General features: G+C 39.7%; 3 protein-coding genes, 1 long non-coding RNA gene and 2 other non-coding genes across 15 annotated transcripts; 4 read left to right on the top strand and 2 right to left on the bottom strand.

Annotated features, from left to right (window-relative positions):
- Positions 1-513: 513 nt before the first annotated feature.
- Positions 514-1,575, top strand: mRpS26 (mitochondrial ribosomal protein S26). The gene is made up of 3 exons (XM_033475122.2): positions 514-672; positions 731-1,017; positions 1,083-1,575. Exons 2-3 carry the CDS (start codon positions 770-772, stop codon positions 1,507-1,509), a joined length of 675 nt encoding a protein of 224 aa, XP_033331013.2. The 5' UTR covers positions 514-672; positions 731-769; the 3' UTR covers positions 1,510-1,575.
- On the bottom strand, positions 1,526-9,911 carry Med (Smad/Smad4 homolog Medea). Of its 8 annotated transcripts, none has more exons than XM_033475115.2 (12): positions 9,415-9,908; positions 9,127-9,335; positions 8,873-9,021; positions 8,526-8,805; positions 8,080-8,337; positions 7,505-7,645; positions 7,045-7,230; positions 6,800-6,973; positions 6,480-6,734; positions 6,110-6,391; positions 5,887-6,017; positions 1,526-5,807 (listed from the first exon to the last, which is right to left on the bottom strand). In XM_033475115.2, the coding sequence occupies exons 2-12, from the start codon at positions 9,191-9,193 to the stop codon at positions 5,727-5,729; spliced, it is 2,004 nt and encodes a 667-aa protein (XP_033331006.1). In that variant the 5' UTR covers positions 9,194-9,335; positions 9,415-9,908; the 3' UTR covers positions 1,526-5,726. The 8 variants fall into 8 exon arrangements, with proteins under 8 accessions (XP_033331006.1, XP_033331009.1, XP_033331003.1 ...); XM_033475118.2 differs by having other exon boundaries at positions 7,045-7,203; XM_033475112.2 differs by having other exon boundaries at positions 7,045-7,233; positions 9,415-9,905.
- A 591-nt stretch (positions 9,912-10,502) lies between these two features.
- TRNAA-CGC (transfer RNA alanine (anticodon CGC)) lies at positions 10,503-10,574 on the top strand. Its single transcript has one exon. It is a non-coding gene; the product is annotated as a tRNA-Ala (tRNA).
- A 91-nt stretch (positions 10,575-10,665) lies between these two features.
- On the top strand, positions 10,666-10,737 carry TRNAA-CGC (transfer RNA alanine (anticodon CGC)). Its single transcript has one exon. It is a non-coding gene; the product is annotated as a tRNA-Ala (tRNA).
- Positions 10,738-16,264: 5,527 nt separating this feature from the next.
- Positions 16,265-18,484, top strand: LOC117223045 (uncharacterized). Its single transcript, XR_004490825.2, has 3 exons — positions 16,265-17,670; positions 17,909-18,161; positions 18,242-18,484. It is a non-coding gene; the product is annotated as an uncharacterized LOC117223045 (long non-coding RNA).
- A 3,574-nt stretch (positions 18,485-22,058) lies between these two features.
- Vps51 (vacuolar protein sorting 51) lies at positions 22,059-25,621 on the bottom strand. Of its 3 annotated transcripts, XM_033475151.2 has the most exons (10): positions 25,440-25,621; positions 25,243-25,377; positions 24,954-25,175; positions 24,283-24,878; positions 23,997-24,210; positions 23,704-23,928; positions 23,302-23,636; positions 22,901-23,078; positions 22,572-22,684; positions 22,059-22,385 (listed from the first exon to the last, which is right to left on the bottom strand). In XM_033475151.2, exons 1-10 carry the CDS (start codon positions 25,518-25,520, stop codon positions 22,277-22,279), a joined length of 2,208 nt encoding a protein of 735 aa, XP_033331042.1. In that variant the 5' UTR covers positions 25,521-25,621; the 3' UTR covers positions 22,059-22,276. The 3 variants fall into 3 exon arrangements, with proteins under 3 accessions (XP_033331042.1, XP_076376795.1, XP_076376797.1); XM_076520680.1 differs by lacking the exons at positions 22,059-22,385; positions 22,572-22,684 and having other exon boundaries at positions 23,042-23,179; positions 23,293-23,636; XM_076520682.1 differs by lacking the exons at positions 22,059-22,385; positions 22,572-22,684 and having other exon boundaries at positions 23,043-23,179.
- Between the last annotated feature and the right edge of the window lie 9 nt (positions 25,622-25,630).

Below are 25,630 nucleotides of genomic sequence, written 5' to 3'. Positions count from 1 at the left end.
TGGCGCATTCGCCCTGTATCTAATGAGGCCCTTGAAACGTGTGACTAATTATTTCACAGTCTCGTGCATGCCTTTTTCCGCGAAGAATAGCGTTTCAAACGAAAAGTCTTCATTTTATAAAATTGAAAAGAAAATAGCTGTAGAAACATATAGCACGTTTCGGACTTATATTTCTCCTTAGGAAAATTATAATATCATCTGCAATCGGTAAACAAAAAACGTGATACAATAAAATGTGTTTGCTTTATTTAAAAAGAAAGAGAAGAATACATATTTAAAGTATTGTAGAATCCAAGATGCTTTTGAATGAATGATAATTTGCATTTCTGCTTGATATGAAAATAAAATATTTTCCACCTGTAAATTAAAAAATTATTACTATAAGTATTACAATGATGTTTGAATAGTTCATTTTTTAAATAATGAGTCTTAAAAATTCGCAAGATGATCGCGCGCTTCATATTTATGGATGTCGCTGGAGGCGCATTAAATCATCTATAATCTAGATGGCCTGATAGCGACATGTACAGATAAAACTCTGCGCAATAGACCTAACCTAACTGTTACTTGGATCATAACACGAAAATATACACAGTAATATCTTGAGAACTGTGATATTTTTTGCAGCATTGTATTTAAAGATTTTGTGACAATACGTAGAGAATATTGCAGGTACTGTCATGATTATATAAACACGATTTCGATGCGTTAAACATTTTTATTTTAAAAGTTATTACAAGAGGATCCCTGGCGAGTCTAATTGAAGACAATGATACGAAGTGCCAGTTCTGTAATGGGCACCAGTGCATTGACAATAAAAAATCTAGCTGGTTATGACCATTTAATATCTAAAGCAACTACTATTCAATGCGTACGTTGGAAGAGGAAACCGATTTGGTTGCCTACAGCAAAATCAAAATTGTTCAGAGTACCGGAAAGGCCGGTCATATCCGATGAAGAAAATAAAGAATTACAACGTCTAAATAATTTCTACAGAACAATGACAAAATCATTGAGGTACTGGCACGTATTTAATATGCAATAATATTATATTATCTAATTGTAACATTTTTTGGATTCAGATCCTTTTTCGTAAATAAGCATATTGAGATGAGAAATAAGTCCAGAGTTATTACTTCGCAAGAACATATAGATGAAGATTTTACATTTCGTTTCCACGTGAACGAAAAATGGAATGAAGAGGTAGCTGCTGCGCGTGAAGAAAGATTGAAGAATTTAAGGGAGAACCGTACAGAAGAGATATTGAAAAAAATGGAAATGAAAGCAGAAAGGGATTTGCAAATCCAACTGAGAGTAGATGCAACAATCAGAAAAGCAAAGGAAGAATCTGCAACATTCATTACTAAAGATAACATAGATCAAGCTATTGAAAAAGCATTTGAAAATATTATAGATTATAATTCAGCTATAGATCTTGATGGTAATACTTATGTGATAGACAATAAAGAAACAGCAGAGAATACAGAAAAACTTGAGAATACTGTATAAATTATATAATAAATGGTTCATGTCTTAAGTAGTTTCTTTTTAATAAACACAAAAGTACTGCAATTACATTTGTACATTTGCTTTTCATTCTCATCAAATTTAATTCGGTAAGTTCGTCTAATTCACAGAATATGTTTATTGAAAATGATCATATATAATAATGTAATGTATTAATAATATACAATAACAAAAGGATTTGTAAACACATCCATTCAAGTTCTCTTAGCATATGTGCTTTACATAATATGGTACACAGGCGTTGTATCAACTACCCTAATCTCGCAGCCTGTTGCACCATGTTGTTACAAATTCTATCCAGCACATACCTAGACAAATTTAATTTCTCAACAATCTAATAATGCATTATCGTCGTACAAGTTTTCACAAACGTGCGCAAATATCTTGCGAGTAGAAATCATGTCTAATCTTTTTCTGTCACTTGTTTCGACGATAATCACAGACGTTAATTTATAATTTGTTAGATGCTTATCTTTCTTTTCGCAGTGATCACCGGAATTTTAACACCTGAATGAGATTGTGTTCGAACGCGTGGTTTTTTAAAAATGTTTATATGCGATTCTACTTGCATTATGTATTGCGACATATTTGTTAAGAATAATTACTTTTACATTTCATACATATTCGTAACATATCATGATGTGTAATCGTACCATCAGAGTATCTTTGGTTTAAACACACACAATTTATTAAAAAAAGAACGAAAAAAGAAAACAGATTAATGACTTCAATGAATTTCAACTATTTCAAAACGAAACGCGAGTAGATTATGCTGTGAAAAACAATATTCACGATTAAGTCACGGCTGCGAAGCCTCGTAAAAAACGTATTAATATATTATTTTACAAGATAATTCATTAATCCATACGAATAGCAATGGTAAATGTATAATTCTATTCTGATATTTATTGTACGTGCTTGTGTATATGTTCCTAAAGTTTAAGAACAAGTCTTTGAGTCTCAAGATCTGTATTAACGACGAAGCCTCACATTAAAAAATACATTATTACGTCTACGGTTCAAGTAAAGTTGCTATAAATTAAACGAGTTACAGAAATGGGATCGATGGGAGTTGAATAAACCTGTTTTGACCAGTTATTACAAATTAAATCAGCATTGACAATACTATACAGAATGAAAATTATGAAACATTAGACTTCGTCATTGATCGTGATATTTAAGCAAATCGATAGAATCCTTAAATAGCAAGATATAACGCATACACTACCCTGGTAAAAGTGGAAAAAAGCTGTAATAATTAGAGTATAGTTATCCCTTATTTAAATTACCGTTATCATCCTTTTTTTCAATTGTTAACGTAAGTTACATAGGCGTTCCATTTTTATTTTTACAACTATCAGCTATGGTATCTTTGACATGAGACAGGGCTATTGCACTTTGATACCAGTACTAATTATATGTTACGTACGAAACTATTGTTCGGAGGCGTCGATAAAATATCGTATGAACACGTTTGCAGAATAATTTTCATTGTAAAATGAGCTTTCTATTATATTTTGTGTGTACCAATTTTTCTCTTATGTCATACCTATACGCGTATATGTATGGAGCGTGTGGAACCAGGTGGTTGGGGTGAATGAAATCTATTCGTGATTGCTACAATTGATTTTTGAACGCATATCAGCTTTTGCAATGCACATCACGTTCTCGCATACATTTAATTCAACTTAGTTGTAGATATACAAAGTTCTTCTTTCTTTCTCTCTCTCTCTCTCATTCTCTCCATGCTCTCTGGATCCCGTAAAATCTATGGGGGTCTAGGACGTTCCGAAGCACCACAGTTAAAACGTGTGTTGCATCCGCGACTCATGAGCTTGGTAAAAAATAGGATTTATAAAAAATCTTACACCTGTTCGTTATTTTGCGTACACGGTATGTATGAAAACGATGGCACATATGTTTCTAAAGCGAACTTGGCGGTAAGTATGCTTAAACGCGATTTTTTCCCTTCTTCGTTTTTCTCTTTATTATTATTTGAACTCTGTATCCTTCCTCGTTTGGTATGGACAGAAAAGTGATGGAAATAGCGTTCCATTTGTATTTTTACTATTAAATTACAGGCGTTGTAAAAATTAATTTAGTCGATAACATTACTCTTCACATGTTGTCATTCATCAACAAATGCATCATCATCCTTCCCGTTACTTTTTACTGTACACTGTATTGTTTTCTTATCCTCTGTTAATCCTCCTACTTTCTTCCCTTCGGATCATTTGTCTTTTTTAATTAATGGTGCTGATAGATAGATTGCTTCTTTCTCGACCACATTCTCGCCACGCAAGGTGATCCATAACTTTACATAATTAGAAGAACAAAACACTTCACGATAAACGAATTGGCTTGCTCAATCAAGATTAACTCATCCTTTGCTTGTGTGATACGATGCTCGACGCGGCATTCCTTATATTTTATATGGTATATATATACAGATTGGGTCAATGAGAACTCGTCTTGATCAAGTGTAATCATAAAGAAATATAAGAACAACATGAACACAAACAGCTAAATAATCTCTACTCAATTACAACAAAGAAGCAAGAATTTCGAGTATCTATACTGTGCATCGATTAGTTTTTAAAACAAGCAGTAAACTCTTTTCTCTTTGCCTAGAACAAATGAAGACAATATAACGTCTGTTGCATACATATACATATACGCACATATATGTGTATGTATTATATATATATGTATATATATACGGATAGGTATAAAATTTGGTCAACGTTTTTTCTCTGTATGATAATATTATCAAATATAGCATATATATAAGAATATTTTGTACGAATATAGAATAATAAAATGGTTGGTAAACAGTAAGTATAATTATTCAACAAGTACTACATGGTAATAGTAGTAACATTGGTGGTTGATTAGAGAGGAGACAACTGAATAGATTCTAAACCGCCAAGAAAACATGATCAGTTCTTTATCAATTACTTCTTCTTTTTTCTTTGAAATACAAGATCGTACCATGTTCGCAGATCGTTCTCGTCTCCAATAACCACGCCAATAATAATTATAATAATACTAACTATAGAATTAATTCATGTCCTTAAAGGGAACGTAATGGTAAAAAAAGAAAAGACATGAAACAGCATTATCAATGAAACCAATATTGCAGGTATTCGTTTAGTGATAGTTTTTGGTTGTAAATTATAAAACAGACGACAATACAGAAGGTTCTTCCAATAGCACAGTGCCAAACTACTGTCAGCACAACCAACAGGGCGTGATAAAAATATGACTTTTTAGTACAGCTATATACTTTTCTCAGTGTTGTTGCTCCCATTCAATATTTTACTACGCGATAAATCTATGTTGAATTCTCTGCTTGACCATACCCTATCAATACCTCCATTTTCGATACTACAAATTTATAGAACGGCGATATTTATTTCTTTATAATACTTCTATGTGCTAGAGCTGTGATCCGACAGTACTTTGAGACGTATTGCATTCTTCAGAAAACCTTCCTACTATGCACACATATACATTTCATTTTTGTTCTCCATTGTTTGTTGTATCCGACGTAAACATTGAGCTTAAAATTTGCCATTGTTTTCTTTCTTTTTTCATTTTTTTTAAGTAGGATGTAGGTCAGTTAAGCTATCTTACAAAGCTAATCTCAAAAAACGAGATTATGACTATTAACGTTTTCGAAAGTATCACGTTTTACTCACGCACTTTGCTGAGCTCACCAGGCCATGCCGTGGGAAATGTATTATCTTTTTTCTTTCTTTCTTAAATCGGACACCGACTGCCTATTAAAATAGAAGTCTTTCATCCTACCTTTGTTTCTTCTTGTAGATGCACTCCCTTTCTTCTTAAAAAATAACTTTCCATAAAGAAAAATAATATTTCCTTTGCATAACGTTTGTACGATGACGGTAATGCAAGGCCGTGGCACACATTTCATCCTACGCGACAAATCATGTGTGTAAAATATATAAAAGAAACTTCGCTGAACGTTCCAATGCGACGCAATTATCTCGTTCCGAATCGAAGCTCGCACTGTATCCGTTTCGAACCAACAGCTTCTGTTGATATCCTCAGCAAAAATACTGCACAATGTTATGTGTGCATTTGCATTTTATATATTTTGCACACTTGATGCAGAGTCTGCAGCAATGTGATGTCTTTTATTTTGTATCGCATGTATTATTCAAAGATAAATTAAATTATTCAATTCCCCGAGGACCGTCTATTGGCATAGTGTGTAAAACTTCGTCTAGTAACTGAAGAGCTCTGTGTAAATGTACCTGTGCCCATATAAAGACGATCGTATTTTTCTCTCTCTCAAGTTTCAATTGTACAGTTTAAAGTATGAACATAACTTACCTCTATCCAGCACGGAGTTTCCTTTATACTTTGCCGGGGATAGTCGGGACCCCAACCTTTCACGAAACTTAAACGCAAAATGCAGAGTCGTCGGAGATCATCTACGCCTATTCCAGCTGCTGCACTGAGACCTGTATTAAATGATGAATAAACAAACTTTTAATTAACACCTGGGAGCATTTTGCTTCCTTCTTAATTGTTTTGTTCATTGTAAGCTACTGACTTTTAGTGATTGGCGCACCGTGCGTCAAGTGTCCCGCAACGGCAGCAGCTTGTGCCGCAGCAGCGGCTTGAGCAGTGGCGGCTTGTCCTCTCATTTGTTTGTGACACTGTCGCAAGTCAAAGACTTTAATGTATGCAGAAGGATATATTTTGTGCACTGCGTCACCGGGTGCGCGACCTGCCTCTCTGTCTAAATAATAGGATTGTACAAAAACGCTGTGTTCGCTTTGGCATCTCAACCAGACGTCTCCTTCTCCCCTCAGATCCAGCACGACTCCTTTCCCTGAAAAATGTTTAGTTGTGTAAAATATACACAAATATTTCAAGAAATAAGTAAATATATGTATAGGTATGTTTAGATGTATTTATACCTATATGTAGTCGTGCTTTCTCGCTTTGCTCCGTTCTGTGTACATTACTCAACGCTCCTAAACAAAATCTATTACCACCACTCGGATCGACGTATCCATCTACTGTGACGGTCGGACAACTACTGCTAACTTTAAACGTTTCGCCTACTTGAGTATCTAATTCAAAATAGCCAACGGAACACCAGTATTCGGGAGCTGGTTGCGTGGAGAGCAAACCACCGATATTACCGCCCACGTCACCTCCATGACCACCCCCTAATAAACACATGAATCAGAATCCATTGCTTCTGGAATGACTTAATATTCATCCATTCACTTACAGTAAGAAGTAGGATGAAGGTGTCTGTGATCTGGAGGTTGCATGCTCTGAGTATATGTAAGAGTATTGGCTCCAGTCCACTGTGGTGCGCCAGAATTGTAAGCAGCCGTGCCCACTGGAAATCCATTTGGATGATGAATATGTACAGGTGATACAGGAGAGTTCTGGCCTTCTCCTATTAGGATATCAAATTGGAGGATGAATTTAAACGAACACTGAAAGCGATTTGAGGATAATGTGGCATACCTAAAGACGCTGTTAACGCGTCTACGCTTGGAGGTTGATTAAGGTCTTGAGGAGGCGTGTTGGTTCCATAGAAAGCTTCTGTAGACTGCCCTTGCGAAGGGCTGAGCATTTGCGTACCGTTTCCTCCGCTAGGTGTACTCAATGACTGCTGTTGGCTACCTACGGTGTGACTCATTGGATGTACTACTGCTGCAAAATCAAATGTAACTCGTACACAATACAGGCAACAACACAAAATATCAATTACACTCGAACTTTCTCCAGAGTTTCTGAAATGTATTACAGAAAGTGATTCTAGAAACTATTCGACGAGGCTAGCACGAAGCAAAATAAACTAATCAGCGGTAGACGGAAAGTATACGGCTTGAAACAATTAGGGGATATCTTTTAGCTTATATCCCCTATTTGTTTTGGACGGTATAGTAAGTATATAAAAGTAAGCGTTCTATTATATACGTACGATGATGAATGTTACGTGTCGTAGTATGATGAGGTGTGGGGATCCAGGTTTGCCTGGGGCAATTATTGTCGTCCAATTTATTGTGGGGGTTACCAGCATTATTCCCTCCCCCATTACTGCCAAACATACCCTCACCACTAGCTGTGCCAAACAACAAAAGAGAAAAGAAAGAATAAAGCTAAAATGAAATAGAACTAGCAACGCAAAGTAATACTAGATAAAGCAATAGTTAATGAAAAACAAAATAATTGGTCACAGACAAATGAGATCACCTCCTAATCTACAATAACAAAGCTTTACTCATCTTCATATGTCTTAGTGCATTTGCCATGGAATATGAACGTATAACATGCTTTGTTCTTGAATGCACTCTGTACACAGGAACACATTTAAAAACCGAAAATTCTAAGTACAGAAAAATTAGGAAACTACAACCCTGAAATCGGTAACTGAGGAATTACTAAGAACTAGAGATACACACTACTTTGATGCATAATAAATTATTATTAAAATATGTAATACCTACAGTGGATAACACAAACATTATTGATAAAGGATTATAATACTTCACTTACTTGGATTAGGCGGTGCTAGGCCAGGTATAAAAGCCTGTTGAGACGGTTGAGTGTTATTAGATGAAGCGGGTTGAGCAGGTGGATGGTGCTGAATGGTTTGATTCATTTCACCGTCTACGTCCATCGCGGATCCTACTGCTCCAGCTGCTGCAGTTCCTCCACCACCGACAGAGTACTCATCTTTGACCAATCTACCACCTGGTCCTACGCCCACTCCCGATTGCAGAGTCAGTCCAGACAGGTCTGTAAAGAACGGGTCTGTGCGGGGGAAACCAACCCATTCCATCATACACCAAGGCCACAACAATAAATCGTTTACACTTATGGTGCTACAAATGAGTCCACAGAAGCTTCACAAGGAAACAATGCAATGAAAGGAGGTTTGAATTGAAGCACATGATCTCTCTAAAAAAGAAATAAACTAGAAATGCGTTTCTGGAACATACCTATGCCTGGAGACACAACCCTCTCATAGTGATATGGATTTACACATACAGAATCACACTTCAAGTCAAAAGCAAACTGGCAGTATTTGACATGTTTTAATTCATTCTTGTGTAAATCCGGCCATCTCCAGATACGTGCGTAAATAACATGTGGGAAACCCTTGCGTCCTGCAACTTGTAGCCTACCATCAAGAGTTCTCTGTATTGTGACGCATTTGCTGGGATGTGCTCCATTGGTGGTGATAGCAGTTATTAAGCTATCCAGCTCATCTCGTTTTTCCTAAGCAAGGTATTGATTTTAACACAATTTCTTGCTATAACCAATGCATACAGGGAACAGTACTTACTTTCAACTTTTTGACTAAAGATTCAATGGCTCTTTTACTAAACCCTTCGCTCTCACCACCTTGTCGATGACACATCAGTGAATGCACTATGCTTAGACAAGCATCTGCACTAGTCGGAGCACTGGGAGCAATTCCGGTCATTTCTCTCACTGCACAGAAATACGTGCAATGCATAACAGCCATGTATAGATGATGTACAGAATAAATATACTAATTGCAGGTGTTCGCGGAAAAATAACATTATCAAAACTTACATTCTGGATTAGGTTGCATTGGGGGCGAGGGATACAGATGACCTCCCCCGCCCGCCAATCCAACCATCTCTGTGAAAGCCGTGGCGAATTCCGTTCCAATTCTTCAATTGAGACACTATTCTTATCCTTGGCTTCACGGCGTTCGAGTTTATTATGATTTACCATCTAGCAGCGATCCGTGAGCCATGTGTGTCGCGTACGTAGATCTGCTGAAAACGGAGGAGAGACAGTTAAACAAATCGCAGCCCGCGATCGGTTATAAAATATTAACAGACAGACGAGACGAACCTTATCGGCTGACGAACTAATTACGAGCTCGGTTACACAGAAAATAACCTTAATCGAGGTGTTTCACGATGACGTACCGTGAACTGACAGTTACCTCGATCAGGACGCTGCTAGTTTTTTTCAGGAGGTTAGATTGTGCCGTTGCGACATCGGTAGCAGAATCTGGCAAAACCGCACTTATCTCTAGTGTCTAAGTTGCACGATTGGCGAGGCGACTAAAGCGCCAGACTATGTGTATGTATAATGCGCAAGTTTCCAACAGTTCGCGTCCCGTTCTGTCTCATCTATTCCTTTTTCTTGAACGACACGCACCTAATGCACACTCGCGCACAGTTCTTTGCCCGGCCCGAGGTTTCATCTATGTTTTCATCTTTCTATCTAACTGCCTTCGGACAACAATACGATTACGCAGATATAGGGGTGACACGAACATCCACAAGCTACCCAGTATCATGGAGGTTGACAACATTTAACCCCTATCGGGGAGGTTTTGAAATGTATCCGAATCCATCTGAATCTCTGCTAACCCTACCCTCTACCTTCACCCCCACTCCTTCGACTTGTTTTATTTTGATGACAGGTTCGAATACTTTCGACACTTGGTCAATATTCAAACGCAATTAATGAATATAGCTTGTAGTTTAAATATATCTGTTGCCAATATTGCAATTGATGATTAAATGTTTCATGTAACTAATCCAGAAACGTTATTATGTAATTAATTCTTTAATGAAGTATTGGTTCCTATTGAAAATATCGATAATTATTAAGAGCTCATTTAAGGGTTCAAATAAGCATTTAATCATCAATCCAATCGATGGTCAAATTAACTATTTATGTATTAAAAACAATTTCGATTCGAAACTAACAATTAATAATTAATTACTAAAGGTTGATGATTTTTCCAATCGTCTGTTCATAACTGAAGCTTTTACAATCGTAATTTCTATTATTCTCAATGTATTTATGAAAAAGTAAGTTGTTTTAATTGAAATAAACAAAGGTTTTTGCAAATAAATATTCTTTTTTGTTGTATACACACTTCCGTACTTGAAGTGTGTCGCAAATTGAACGTTCGATTACTATCCGGGGGTGTAACTCAGTGGTAGAGTGTCTGCTTCGCATGCTGAAAGTCCTGGGTTCAAATCCCAGCTCCTCCAAGATCCTCTTTTTTTGTTCCTTCCAATTATAAAAAATCCTAGACCTCCTCAGAAGCATATCTACCGTACTTGAAACGAAGATAAAACACATGGGGGTGTAACTCAGTGGTAGAGTGTCTGCTTCGCATGCTGAAAGTCCTGGGTTCAAATCCCAGCTCCTCCAACCCTTATTTTTTCTATTTTTTTTTGTAGGTAAAATAGTATTAAACGTTTTATTACATTCTCTTTCTATTCTTTATTTAATATATTTAGACAATCACAAGTATTAAATAAAGACAATAATATAGACACAAGTAGATGAACAAGGTCGAGTGTTTTTCACAGTTTTTGGGATGCTCTCAATTTTCGTTTCTTTGATAAAGATGCGCGCCCCGACCCATTGATAAGCACTTGAGCAGCAGGAGATGTGGCAATTTCTAACCAAACCTAACCACTCCTGCGGCACTAGTACTTAGGAACGGGTTAGGATTTATTTCTGTATCTATCACACTTCTGCTCACTGTAGACTCAACCGTTCATCGCCTCCTTGATTTTTGACTCCTACAAAACAGATCATACGCTATTATTCATTGCTAGTTAATTGCCACACGAATCAAATTCGCTTAGAACCCAGAATCTTGGTTAATCTATAACTGCATCTGAAGTTCATCTAATAATCATTCTCACATTACATACAGCGTAAATCACTCTTTACAAGATATCTTGATAATTATTGCACTTTGTTGAGTTGCTAGATGGCTCATTCTATATACATTGTTCAAAGACTTGTAAAATGCGAGATGCACAGAATTTCTAATTGGTTCAAAGGGTTAACTATGCAAAGAAGTTTCCTTTTCTACTACGTGATCATTAGTCAAAACAGACTAGAATAACAAATCACGAGAAAATAGGAACGACAAATAAACTCGTCTTCTCCTGGGCAGAGCGTCTGCTCGCCGATAAAGGAGCCGTTTCGTATCTTCCTCAAAGAAAGAAATATCGATCGGGGTACTCAGCGCCACTACACAGAGCCCATTCTCCTTTGAGGTATAATGAGGGCCCTTGTTGGTAGCGTACGCGCGTTCTCTTCGCTCGCTCTGGCATCACGAATCGTCCGAGCAGTAAAAACAATTGGCTCGAATATAGAAGACACCGAGGCGGAACTATAAAACGTTTCTACTCGTTAGCAACAGGCGGAGGAAACGGCCGTATCTCCGAAAAGAACCGACCTCGGTCGATTAATAAAGAATTAAGGAAACGTAGGGAAACCCTAATACAACTTGCCCACGTTTCGCTGGTAATTTGCCGCGAGATTAGATAATTGACATAAGAATATTGTAGGCAGTAGATATATTGCGTGACGCATTGGCTGCGTGCACTGTAATCGTTCAACGAAACGGACAGAAGTCTTAAGTCAATTAAGTTAGCCTATTTGCCAGATAAGGATTACTCGTTGCCGGACTCTCACTCGGAAAGTGTTCTCCGAAATAATTATTTAATCAGTAGTCGCCCAACCGAGGATTAGAAATTTTGTGTGCCGTATCGTACCAGGAACAATGGGAGAACACGAAAGCCACGGCAGCGCGTAAAAGCAATATGTCATGGTACCGGTGTCGATAGTAAGACACACGGTATAATTATTAGCCCGGACATGGTGCTACATGCATGCAGACGTATGTGCACGCAATAATGACGCGATGACACACAGTGGTACTCATTGAAGCGACCTCGACGACTCATTAAAGTCGCCCACCGCGCTCTCTCGTTTCTCTTGTTCTTTCTTCCCGCGCGATTCTCTTTCCCTCTCTCCGACTCCGAGAAATTTCGAGCTCAAGAGACGCCCCTCAATGAAACCTGTTGCATCTGTAGAGGATTTCGACGCGCGACGCATCTGGACCAAATGCATGTCTCCTCGACGCAGCCGGGAACCGAGGACTTTCGTTGTTGACAATCTCTGTTAACTCTGTTATCGTTGTTCGTCCTTGGTATCGCTAACAGCCGATCGGCTACGCCTGGTCTCCTCTATCCGGCGCGCTGCAAAACGGAAGAACAAATTGATCATGTGAGTCAACACCAGTCGAATCTCGGGCTCGATGGATTCACCGATGCCGATCGTTAACCCGGTTCCCTTGAATAAACGTGATGTAATTTACATTACCCTAGATCAGTGGTTCCCAACCTTCTCACTGTCTATGTGCCATAATGCTCACCTTGATCAAAGATCTTAATCTGTGTGGAACGTTAATCGTTTTGTTTATATGATTGGATTCTCTGTTTTGTGATAAAGATGCGCGCCCCGACCCATTGATAAGCACTTGAGCAGCAGGAGATGTGGCACTTTCTAACCAAACCTATCCACTCCTGCGGCACTAGTACTTATGAACGGGTTAGGATTTATAGATTATTAATAGAATATTGTCAAATTAGGACCTTGAAATTTAATTCTATTACCCTAGCGGAACAGGAAAATAAAATAGGATGCAGTGGAATGTGACTTAGCTCGTTCTTTCTTGCTATCAGTTGAACCCTTTAGCCTGAGGAATAAACAATTATTTTAATGGAGATTAAGAACGACTTCTATCTCTGTTATCTACCGGCACTTAGCTGAGGATTTACATTAGTAGATTTTTTAGTAACAAATTTCAATCGTGAATCAATGCCTACCAATGATGGTATTTGTACAATATTGAAACTGATGCTATCGTGTGCTCCAATTAATAGCGAGGGGTTAATACTCGATTCATCGAACGAAACACAGCAGAACGGAGGATGAATCGTGCGATGAGGAGTATCGCTCGCAGAAATGCAAGTGCCGGAGATAGGGAGGAGCCGAGGCCACAATCGAATCTTTGATTTCTCTGACCCGAGTCCCTCGTTTATGTTTCTCGGTTGGTGAGGCGCCCGTATTCATCGTTCCGCGAGGCAACAGCTTTTTAAGATAGAGCTCTTCTGAAATCAAAAGAAAAGCTAGATAGGCTCCAGAGAAATTTTCAAAGAGGATAAAAATATGCTGGTCAGTGGCAAACAAAGAGGTCGGACGCTGCGTTAAAATGCAAAGCCGCATTAAGTCGAAGCGGATTAGCGGACATGCTGCGAGCATGAAGAGGCGCGTGGCTGTCTTCTGGCGGAAGACTTCTGCCGCACAGCTTGCACGCATTGCAAGCCGTACATTTTCGGCGACGGATTTTTTCGCCGAACCGAGGAAAAAGTTGACGATGAGCACCGAAATCCGTATCCCCTTATTCTACAGTTATGATGCATATTGATCCTCATAAGACTTTCATTCCATTTCAGTACCTCGTTAATGGGAAAGCAGAAATATGTAGAAACGTGCGTCAAGGGAATTCTGTTAATAGAAAAATTGAGCTTGGAATTAATATAACAAGCACTATAGATAATGTGAGTAAAATATTTTTTCATGAACAAGGTATTAATTACCAAGTGGCAATTAAGTTCCTCCAACTCTGATCAATTGGCCGCTACTGCAATTTTGTGACTCCAGCATCGGAGCTGAAAAGATTTGAGTTGTTAGTGAAAGAAAATAAAGGGTTTTGGATTAGATCTATTATTACGATTACCCACAGTTTTCTACAAAGTATAATAAAAATTGGCGCGTAACGCATCGTGCGCTCCCCTTTGTCAGTAGACATAGGGGAGAGGTGGTGAGACGAGAAACGTAGGGTGGGGGTAGGCCAAAGCGGAAAAAGATCGGGGGAGAGACGAAGGGAATTGCAGAAAAGGGGAAGACGCAAGAGATCGGCTCGGGGGAGGGAGGACGGAAGAGGGGGAGCAGACCAATTAAAGCTAATTTCTGTTAATGTCGGCTCCCTCTGGACGTTCGCGAAATAGCTCGTCAACTTATTAGGCAACGATGCACAAATTGTGGGTGGATGACGGGATTCCTGGAAACGGCGAGGGATAGTCGTCCCCCCGGGCCAACAAAAACCGATTTGGCCCTTGATACACGATGGCACCGAAAATTTTCGGGTTCCACAGAATCTTAATTTATATTTTAAAGGTCCAATGTTACCATACCAATTAATTATAAAGCACATGTCGATTTTAATTAAGCATTCAAAATAGTCGGATATCGTTCAAATAAAAATGATGGCTTTGAAACACGGAGAGTAGACAACAGACAATTTCTAATCAAGGTTTTTAATATCTCGACGGTTCGTCTGACCACAATTTGATGTGCAAACATTGTGTCGCAAAATTTAAACTACAGTAAATTTTTTGATTGTCAAAAACTATAAAAACGATCCGCAAGGCTCAAATAACCGTATCTCCTTCCCAAATTGTCCATTTTTGTTTATAAGCTGAGGGGCGATTTCAGAGAATTTACTGTAATAAAAAAAAACGCGTACGAAAATTGTCTCACTTCACTAGTTTTTCGAAATCGATGAGTCGCCTCGATATGAAAGGCCCAGAGGACCGTTAGTATGAATGTACTTCGTACCAGACAAGCTTCCCTCGGCAATTACTCGTGGTCTCTGCACGCTATCGTCTGCGAAGGGTCAAGAAGTCGTGAAGATAAAGTCGAACCATATTAGTATGTGCCCGCTACATTTTCCAGCGAACAGCGAAATGTCCGTTTTCGATTGTAGCGTTTGTTCCTGCTCTCACAAGATTGAACAAGCAAGGATCGTCATAACGAGGTAACAACGATTGGATTGTTTTCAATGATCGTTACTCGAGGTTTCAATACGGAGAGTGTCCGGTTCGAGAGATACTCGCGGATCTATTACATATAGGGTGTCCTAATATTTATGGTGCAGTTTCCCGCGAAAAAATAAAATAGATATCGAGATCCCTGTATGGAATGTAACTTTCAACGTAAATTAATTGTAGACAATTTATGTTAATTTATAATGCAATAGAAATTTATGAGAAGATGATGACTTTGCTAATGCAACAGTTTTCAACCTAACCTTAACACATCGAACTTATATGTATAATTATAATGAGACAATTGGGATAGTTGGAGAATTAATTTGTTTGCTTTGTTGAGAAAACACATTCGCAATGATTCTGTCGTGTGTTTTCTGTTTATCGACGGAGACACTGGTTAGGAATTAATCTTGTTTGCGAACATGGTTCTTAGAGAAATGGGGAGACTGTTATAAACAAGCCGATCTATAGACAGACATTAAATATGCACCGTTTGTTCAGGAACTTATCTGTCCTGAATGATAACGGCGATAGTGGTCTCTAGACCCGAAAAATAGCGATATTTATCGACCGAGCAGTGCATGTGCCGGGCCTCTACGAACAATCAGAGGAAATCTCATGACCTTTAGCTTTTATTCGACACTAGTGGACATTGACGCGCTCTTCCGCACTTATTAAAGTAATAACACGGTACGTTTCTTGGAATCACTGTTTTCTATCGGTCTTCGAATGATGGAGTAATGTTGTTTCGAATTGATCGTTAACACTACACTATTCTCTCCCCGAACGACAACGCGGGGACCAGCGAAACGGATGTTGGCCTGTTAACCAAATAAGACGAGTTAATTCGTAAAACTTCACATTTAAATAACTCTTGCTTCCTATGTAATTCAACTAATTATTCTTGTGTTCAACAGATAAACTAATTGTTCTTGTATTCGTGTCCATCGTGACATAATCTTACAAATACTGTAACGGAAGATTCAATAGAATTAATTCGTGTGAATTGACGTCACAAAAGATGTAATTTCACTGTTCCTCAACGAACTATAATTCGTTAAGTGTTCACAATCAGAAAATCACCTGGTTAACAGGTTAATGGTACAGTCCGATGAATGAAAAGATTCAACGACGAGGGGACGGGAGGGACACTTAATCCCTCAGGATTGAAGTACGAAACACCATAGTCGAGACAGTGAATGAACGTTACCGTGATACGTACGGAACTGTGAATCGCATCGGCGAGTGCGCGTTCCCGGATAAATTCACGTGTTTTCCCTCCCGCCTGTGCACAGTCCTTTGTTCCACGTGGTGCGTGACAAAATACTGTTCGATTTTTGATGATCGACCGGATTCGATCCACTCGGGAAATTAGACAGTTACCGTGAATCTTACGATTAGAGCAGAAGACCGCGGGGGTCTAATCACTGAACGAGATCGCAGCGACTTGTTGCGTATCGTGATCGACGATCGACTCGCGATGACAGAGGAAAATGATCGGTGTATCGCGGTTCTTTTCACGCAATTCGCTTGTCCCACGAGATATTAGCATGTTTCAATTGTTTTGTTCGCAGGAGAGGAGGCGGGCACGCACGCACGCACGCGCACGACACTCGCGTCACGACGGCAGACCGACGACTGAACGATAAACTGTTCTTGATTGGCTTAATATACTCGGACGAGGACTGTAATTGGCCGCTCCTTGCCGCGGCGGGAAATGATTGGTCAATTTAATCCTAGAAGCTCGGTGCATTAAGCATTCAAGCAGCGTTCAGTACCTATTAACGGTTCGCAAGAGAGGCACTGTCACTGGCCACCACCGCCATCGTTTCTCTGTGTGCCTCCTTCTTTGTCGTCATCGGTGCACATCATACTCTCCGTGCCTCTTTCTCTCACTCTTTCGCTCCCTCCCCCCCGATCTCTTGTCACGTAGAAAACTGTCCTCTGTCTCTCTCTTCTCTTATTTTTTCAGCTCTCTCTCTCTTCCTCGCGCGCGCGACGTCGTTCCAAATCAATTTACCAATTGAAATCAGTGCCGGACAGTGAAGAATCGCGTCACTGAATGGGTCCGGCAACCGACGGGGAATATGCGTCTCCCATGTGCATGCCTTCCACCGCTTGTTATCAAACCGTTCACCGGCAGGCCCCGAGTCTTTATTGCCTCGCCTTCGTGCACGAATCGAAACGCGCGGCTAACGACACGATCGTCCGTTAGATTCCCTCTATGACAGTGCTTTTCAACCTTCCCCCCCAGAGCCGGCCGAATTCGAAAGGCCCGCGCGAACCGACGCTCGGTTCAAATTCCATGCGCGAGAACCAAAGCTTCGATCGTTCGACAACTTCCGGTTCTAAAGAACGCCCGCCACACTGCCCACTCGTTCATTCATCTTCATCGTAAACGAAATTATAGATGACAAAGGGACGGATAAGAAGTATTCTTTTTTAGGTCAGTTGCCCCTATGATTCAGTTTTCATTATTCTACAGATTCTGTGCGCAATGGTACGCTACATTGCTTGAAGAAACGTTGGTTATATATATTCGGTCATAGAGGTTCAATCTTTATATTTCCTTGCAAATTGTTGTCTGATTACCAGAATTTGCTTAATTTTGTATAACAAGTGGATTAATGATAATGAAAAATGTACACTTTTGATTCTTTATTCAATTATTCGACGCTTGACAGGTACGAAGATTTTTGTGACCGAGTGTACGTTCGAGAGTAGTACAACCGAATTAATATTATTATTATTATATTAACATTTAAACAAACATAAAATATAAGAATAAAATGAGGTATTTTGAGGAAATTATTTGAAATGCTCCTTTTCAAATCCTGATTTGACACCTGTGGTACATAGTTGAGAATCGCGCACTTGTCCGATGGTGCTGATTGGTTGAGAAGTTCTCCTTCCGGTCTAACTGTTGCAGTTTCGAAGGTGAGATTTTCCGCACCAGTATCAATAATTTGTCAGTTAAAATTTGTTTGACGCGGGCAATAATTTGAATTATATTTCAGTGACGCGATTAAAGTGACAATAACAAGTAGCGGGATCGAATTTGTTGGTTAAGAAAATATCCAGTTGATTACGAGTTACAGACGAGCCTGCTTTTAAAGTAGACGCCTAGCGAAACCACCATCTTTGAACAATAATTCGACAATCGGTGAGTAACAAATGCTTAATGAACAACAACTACATAATCTACTCGAAATATCGAATAAATGCGAAATTATTAATATAATATGCGCGGACAGAGCTTGCCCCTGATATCCACCGTAGTCTTTGCGTCTCTGCATGAAAAGTAATCGCACCGTGGTGAATTTTGAACTCATCACCTACGGCACTACTACTTAGCAAACAGATTAGCAATAATTGAGAGTGTCGGACAGTTTCACTAACGACAAGAGCTCTTCCGTCTTCGACAATTGACGGTCGACTGCGTTTCTCCAAATTCGAACCGAGATATATACGCCTCGTGGAGGCCAAAGTCTAAATTTTCGGATAACATTGTTCTCTTGTTTTGCTTTCTCTTATTTCGTCTATTTGTTTCTAGCTTCGTTCTTCTGCGATCTCCTACTTTATTTCTATTAATTAGCCTTGCGTTTATAGATTAGTCGTTCGATCTATGTCTCGAGGTCCGAGGCACCTGTGGGGAAGATAGTCTAATTCGCGATCATAACAACAGGCGTTTAAATTTGCCGCCTATTGTTATGGTCACAAATTCAAATACCTTCAAAAATTTGAAATCTGGATTCGATTCGATCTGCAAAAGAAATAACGTCAATTTTATTCATCGGTTGTGCAGATTATTTTTAAACGTTTAACATGATTTTGGCGGTATATAGTGTGTTTCAGAACTACCCATTCAAGGACAAACTTTATAAAAATGCTCACCAAACACAGACTTTATAAAAGTACTCAATGCATAGGAAATAACGCGTTAATCAATGGCATAGATCATTTTCAAACGTTTTATACGAATTTGGGACTATACAGGATGTTACAAAAGTACTTATTCAAGGACAAAGTTTATAAAAGTACTCATCCATTTTTAATTGACCAAAGTACTTAGTCCGGAAGAGACAGTGTGTAATAATATTATAAAAATGTGAACGTTTGCATTCGGGAAAGGCCATAGGATCATTCTAAGCAATAAAATTGAAATTAAAATCTTCTTTAAATTAAAATCTCTTCTCAATCGAATCAAAAACATGGAATCTGAATTAAATCAAGCTTCTGAACACCCGAGGGTGATGCAAAAACAATTAGTTGGACCTTGTTATCAGCGAAACCGTATCTCGGCCCGGTTTTTCCTGATTCAATCAGCGAAACCATAAATTTGTCCCGCGCAGTCTAGATTCTAGATACTTACACAAGCGAACGGGATCGACTTGTGCAAACCTAGCGGGCAAGGAGCCGGCAGGGCAGAGAGTTCCTCAAACAGATTTATCAGACTAAACAATGCGCTCATCACCGGGTGAATCATCGGCTTCCGTGCGAGTTTTTCGATCGGTTCGACACGATTATGGTACACGGGGGCGAGCATAGTCGAGTGGAAACAATGTCGCCGGACGAATAATTGGTCGAAGGACCCGTGAATAGGTCCGTCGTGCAAATTGACGAGGAGAAACGAGGAGGACAGAGGAGAGAGGACAGAAGAGCAGGCTGATTAACGCGTGCACGCGGTGCGCGCCCGTATCCCGCCGAATGTGCTCTGCCCAAACGGCTCGCACTTTCGAATAACATGGTTATTTCGTGACGATGATTATCCAGCATGGATCCCTCGCCGGATTTTCTCATGCGGGCCCATTTTGTCCATTTTTTCCGAACGCAACTCGAGGCAATGGGCGCTCACCCACCTTTTATTAGGACACAATCCCTGTTGCCGTCCGCGGCATCCCGTCGCTGACGATCCATTGTGCATCGATTAGGATCCCCATACTCCTCCGAGGCTCAACCTGTTAACCGTAGAAGACGCAACCACTCGTCATTCCTATTCAACCGTGTGTTCCTCGATCTACAACGTTCCCTGGTTTAATTCCTTCTTTCATTACGCCGTTATGAAAGATTACGCTGTTCCGCAACAATGGCGGCTGTTTACGTAAATAACTAACAAAGTCGAACACTTTATTGCAAATTATTTGGAAAGGACATTTTCAATGTTCATTAAAATGTTCACCGGGTGTTCCACGAACTAGAAACGAATTTCCACGCTGTAAAACACTTTATGATGCGAGATTGCAGTCGAGGTTGTAAACTCACGTTGTTTGAGACCATATGTTCCACAGAGTTTGCCAACGATCTTCGTCCGATAGTCCGAATTAGCAGCTGTATAGTCTCTCTGATATCGAAACGTTTCAAAAGAACGTCTCTAGACACAGTAACAACACGGTTCCTTGCATGGCTAACGTCTGTACGGCAGTTTTAAGCTGGAATGGACACTGGTGTGTCGAGAATGCAGCCTCTCGTACGGAAGTCGCACGTGCACAGGTGTTTTCCGTGATCATGTGTGCCACATATGTCGCATCGGCAATGATATCGATCCGCGGTCGATCGAGGGATCTACGTTTGTCTAGTTGTTCCACATGCATGGTCGCAGAAGGTTTCGCATTGTGTTTTTCGGTTTCCTGCGAGACCGAGACACGATCGAAGGAAAAATTGTCTGTCGCGGCTGGCGAGCTGTGAATGTAAATGTAAATATAAATGTAAACTGTTCCTCGAGGCTTGCCGACGATGGCCTCGGGGACGCCGACGGGATTTAATCCGGCCGAGGGAAAATTCAGCGGATTTTCCATGGATTTCCAGAGAAAATTCATGATTGAACGAGGGAACGGCCGCGGCCCCGGCCCGAGTAATTTAGAAGAGTTTATTAAATTGGGTAGAATGCTGTGCGTAGGCCCACGCCGGATACTCGGAGAATGAATCTCATCCAACGAGAGGAAGTTCGAATTAACTCGAGCCACTGCCAAGGGGGTACGGCAGAACCCCATATACGTTATAAGCTCTTGTCCCATTTATTCTTTGCACATTTGTGCGTCGCGTACGCGACCGGTGAACCATCGACCATTCAATCAGTTCTATTTATTTCTATTTTCCTCTTAAGCAACAGTCTTGAAAACTACGATAATATTTTTGGAGACGTTCCCGCTTGCTATATTATGCGAAAGCATGTTATGGAGAAATTAATGATGAGTCGCGATGGCAGAGGCTTCGAGCTTTAAAATGAGTTCAGGTTTATCGTTTTTACGACGCGTTTGCACGAAATTCTAACAGTTTATGTTGCTTTACGAGTGAAGCTCGTCTAGAACGATTCATTAAGAAATGCTTCTTAAAAAGACTCCATGATTTTGATTTCACTTAGAAGCTACTTAACGTGACTCACGGATTAGCCAAGTAATTATTTGCCCAGATTTAAAAGAGTCAGAATTTGATATTTCTACGGCTGGTTAAAATTGAGGAAAAGTGATTGAATTAGAAAACGAGAGGTGTGCGGGAATAAGGAAAGAAAAGTGATCGATGAGATTTACGCTATAATAAGGTTCAAAAGCGCAGAATGTAGCAGAGAATTAAGACTTATTAGAATCATTTGACCCTGGGCTTCTTATAGCGTACTAAAGACTTTGATGAGTTTATTTTATCCGGGATGAGGGTGGGGAGACCGAAGAAAAGGAGACGAATCAATGAGGAAGGGAAGAGAGGACAGAAAACAACATGTCGTGCTATTCGCGTGTTAGCGGCTTCGACGTGTTCAGGCGTGGGCGATCGCTCACGAAACAAATAAAAGGATAGAGAAATTAATTAGGTCTGAGGACAGAGAAAAAGACCTGGCCACAGTTCATGGTTCGCCATTAGATTTATTCGTGGAATGTACAGCGTTCCCCGTGAAATTTCCACGTACGAAATATGTACAAGAATAATGTATATGGTTGATAATCGTGTGATAGTATTCGCTTATTTCTATAAATAACAAAGAACAATACGATACTAGAAAAGACTGTACAGTGGAGCGACAATTGAGCTCTCGACGCTTATAGTACTGTCCTCTTGGCTATTCATCCTCTTTCGCAAATAACTTCGACGACATTAGGATCCATTAACACAGGATCCAAACATCTGTGCATTGCACTTCCCAGTATCTCGCCCAGCAACCGGTGCATCACGCTTCAAACAAAAATTGTATTTATCACTATCATTCCTCTAAACTGAACCTGCTATCAGGACCATTTAAAAAATTTATTAGTCTTGGAAAAATGATTGTTTGGCTTTATATTAACTGAAACTTGATTCATATATGAATCAAATTATGTTTACTGGAATTAAGAGCGACTTAATTAGAAAGAAACTCACTCCTCGTCGAAGACAAATCTCCACAAGTACTGTTGTAGGTAATGGGTATCGACCTGGATCTGTTGCAGCCCGTACTTGCTGAACGTCCGTAATCTGACGCATTCTAGGAATGTCTATAAATACAAAGGGTCTATCTTTTTATTGGGCCCGGCGATCAGTTCTCGGTAGCGTGGCCTCGTGTTGCGCAGTATGCAACGATACGCAACGCGAGAGAACAAGGTATCCTCGCGTCGTGCAAAGTGGATAATGGCCGTGCTATTTTATCATTGTGGCCGGCCGACAGCACCTGTCTCTATTACCCGGTACTGTGTCTGCTAAAAGTATTTCACCTTTAAACTGATCTTGATGATCCCGGTGAGAATGGAGGTCTTGTTGAACTGGACCGACGAGAAGATCTCGATCCGTTCGGAGAACAATTTATGAATATTGCTGGCCAACGAAGAGTCTATGTGGCTGGGCGTGTAGGATGATAAACTGGTCCTATAATGACGTCTCGACACGCTCACGCTGGAAATTCAGTCCCACGGTTAGCAGAGAGATGACACGGTTTCCATGACCCCCTTAACGTCGCGTGTCTGTCCCCACTAATTTCATGAAGCAGCCAATCGCTAAACGGTAACGAGGAAAGCCAATGAGATAGGAGACAAACTAGCTCCCATTACTCTCTAAAGTCCCTGTATTTTTATAATCACGCGACGTTACAGGAGAGATCTTGGTTTACCTATAATACCTATGTGCTTTTCTGCTGCTGTCGCTGCTCCTGTCGACTTGACCATCCTGGTCGTCGTACAAAACGGCAACCTGAGAGTCGATTACCGTCACATCCTCCACTATCCTCTTCATCACGGGTCTTACAGTTCTTGGCTCGATAGTGTGCAACCAATCTCTGGTTTCCACCGACTTCCTTATCAGTCGCGACACCGCCAATCCTTGAATGCGAACGTAATGGTTCAATAAGTTTTGTGCAGCTTCCTGGAACTTCTCGCATAATTCTGAGTCTGTTGTAATTATGTTTCCAGAACAAGTGTATTGGTCAATGTTGAACAGATCATCGGTTGTAGAGAGCTGAAAGTAGAGTATTAGTATAGTTTCATAGGTTTGCGGTCGTTGGTTCAAACCTGTTGCTCCTTACCAAGTATTTCACGTTATTTTCTTTGTATTCGACACACATTTTACTCAATAGAAGTAGAAGGGTGGGTGGACATTTGGGAACGTCGGAACCAGCACAGAATCCACTTGCTGTCGCCATTAAATGGTGTAGAAATCCTACTATTAAGCTTTCCCTGACCTCGTCCACGCAGAAGTTGTGGAGGAACTGCGTTTTGGAGCTGAAGGACAAGTCTGGTTGCAGAAACACCTGAAATTCAATTTTATTTTAATATGTTGGACAATTGTGTTGTTGTTGAGTGTGGCTAGAAAACGTACCAATAAGTCTTGTAAAACTCCTTTGACTTTTTCTATGGTGGGCATAACAAGCAAGGCCTGTAGCTCAGCCAGATTACCATCTTCGTCCTGGGAGACTTTAGTTGCTACTGTTTGCCTTACTTTACCAAGTCCCTCGCACAAATGTTGCTTCAAATTGTCTAGATGATTGCGACATTGTCTTCTACCTGCACTAACCACGATATCTGTTCCTATCCTGATAACAAAGAAAATATGTTCCATGATTTTCTAGATCTTTATTTGGCTTTATTCAGCTTCTGGCTGTTACCTTGCAAAATCTGTTTCTTTGCACAGCATATTCACAGCTTGCAGTCTTCTGTGAAATTTATCCAAGGCTTTAACTAAAACTGCTGTGTCAGACACGTGTTCTACTCTTTTACCGATTAGATCAAAATACTTCATCATGTTTTTCATAATGAAATTATTCAGATGCGCGATAGCTTTTATTTCAAAGTCATCTGAAAGCTCATTGTCCTCGGACGGTAGTCTGTACACGAAGAGATCATTGTAGGATCCAACAACAAGGCACAGATCACTGAGGAATCCAGAACTAGCCATGTCTACAAACTCTGTAATATCATTCTCGTACATATCTTTTAGATTGTCTAATTGCTGTGTCAATCTTTCATCTGCATGCATTAAAAATTCAGTGCATAGGGAATCAGCTGGTTCCTTTAACTGCAACAGAAGATTTACGTTCTCCGCTAAAGCCTTCGTCGACGCATTTCTCTTGTAAAATTGATTTCTCAATCTTGACTTGAGCTCTTCTAAAATATCTTCACAATCTTTTTGTATTCCTTGAAAAGAAGGTAAGTTACCATACTGATTTAATACGCGCTGTGCATGGATGTAATCCTGTACCGCCTGAAAGAATAGAAAAGACAAAGTTCAACCAAAAAGCCACATGATTGATCTTACAGTATAGGAAAAAATATAAACCTGATCGTAATTTTCTTCATTCATGTCATCTTTCAAATTGCCAGGCAAATTAAAGAGGAATTGTAACTTTTTTAAGAGGGCATGAACGGAAGATAATTTGGCAATTTGCTGTCTAGTGCCTTGAAGAGTTGATGAAATTTGTTCCGAAAAAGATGTGATACTGTCCATATTTTTTGCTAGCATATCCATGCTCTCTTCCATTTCTTTGAAATCAGTCTTCATCTACATTAAAAAAGAACATTCTGTAAATTAAGTAACCAATGCTGTATACATTATCTGAGTTGTTTACCTTTCTAATAGTGTCTGTGGCAGATATAAATTTATTATAATTCTCATATACGAGTGTCTGCATATCCGAGTGCAATGTTTGTGTGTTTCTTATGATTTCCGACTCATGATCCATAATTTGTTTCAATGTACATTCCTGTTGGAGCAAAAATATAGTAACAATGTATTGCTATAATTATAAGAGAGTCTTCAGCTTACTTTCAACATTTTTTGGAAGTACATATCGGGATTAAAGTGCTGTCCATTAATGTCATACGGATTGCTAGAATTTTCTGCCATCTTGAGTATTTTTCTTGTCACAGCTGGGCTTCTTTGACTGACTTTAACCAACTTTGACAGTCAGTGAGTCAGTCAGTCAGTTTACCCTTCATGTAACGTTAGGTTAGTCA

This window comes from Megalopta genalis, chromosome 3 (genome assembly GCF_051020955.1).
Source record: "Megalopta genalis isolate 19385.01 chromosome 3, iyMegGena1_principal, whole genome shotgun sequence".
Taxonomy (NCBI): Eukaryota; Metazoa; Arthropoda; class Insecta; order Hymenoptera; family Halictidae; genus Megalopta; species Megalopta genalis.
This window is presented reverse-complemented; position numbering and strand designations above follow the sequence as displayed.

Bases quoted from the DNA above. Each gene is read 5' to 3' on its own strand.
- Med (XM_033475112.2), bottom strand. From the start codon at position 9,193: ATGGTTGGATTGGCGGGCGGGGGAGGTCATCTGTATCCCTCGCCCCCA. The intron at 9,022-9,126 runs GTAAGTTTTGAT...ATTTCTGTGCAG, and splicing joins AATGCAACCTAATCCAGAAT to TGAGAGAAATGACCGGAATT. The intron at 6,974-7,044 runs GTATGCCACATT...ATATCCTAATAG, and splicing joins CGCGTTAACAGCGTCTTTAG to GAGAAGGCCAGAACTCTCCT.
- mRpS26 (XM_033475122.2), top strand. From the start codon at position 770: ATGATACGAAGTGCCAGTTCTGTAATGGGCACCAGTGCATTGACAATA. The intron at 1,018-1,082 runs GTACTGGCACGT...TTTTGGATTCAG, and splicing joins ACAATGACAAAATCATTGAG to ATCCTTTTTCGTAAATAAGC.
- Vps51 (XM_033475151.2), bottom strand. From the start codon at position 25,520: ATGGCAGAAAATTCTAGCAATCCGTATGACATTAATGGACAGCACTTT. The intron at 24,879-24,953 runs GTTTATATTTTT...CTATTCTTTCAG, and splicing joins ATGAAGAAAATTACGATCAG to GCGGTACAGGATTACATCCA. The intron at 22,685-22,900 runs GTGAAATACTTT...TTGTATTTATAG, and splicing joins TCATCAAGATCAGTTTAAAG to ACATTCCTAGAATGCGTCAG.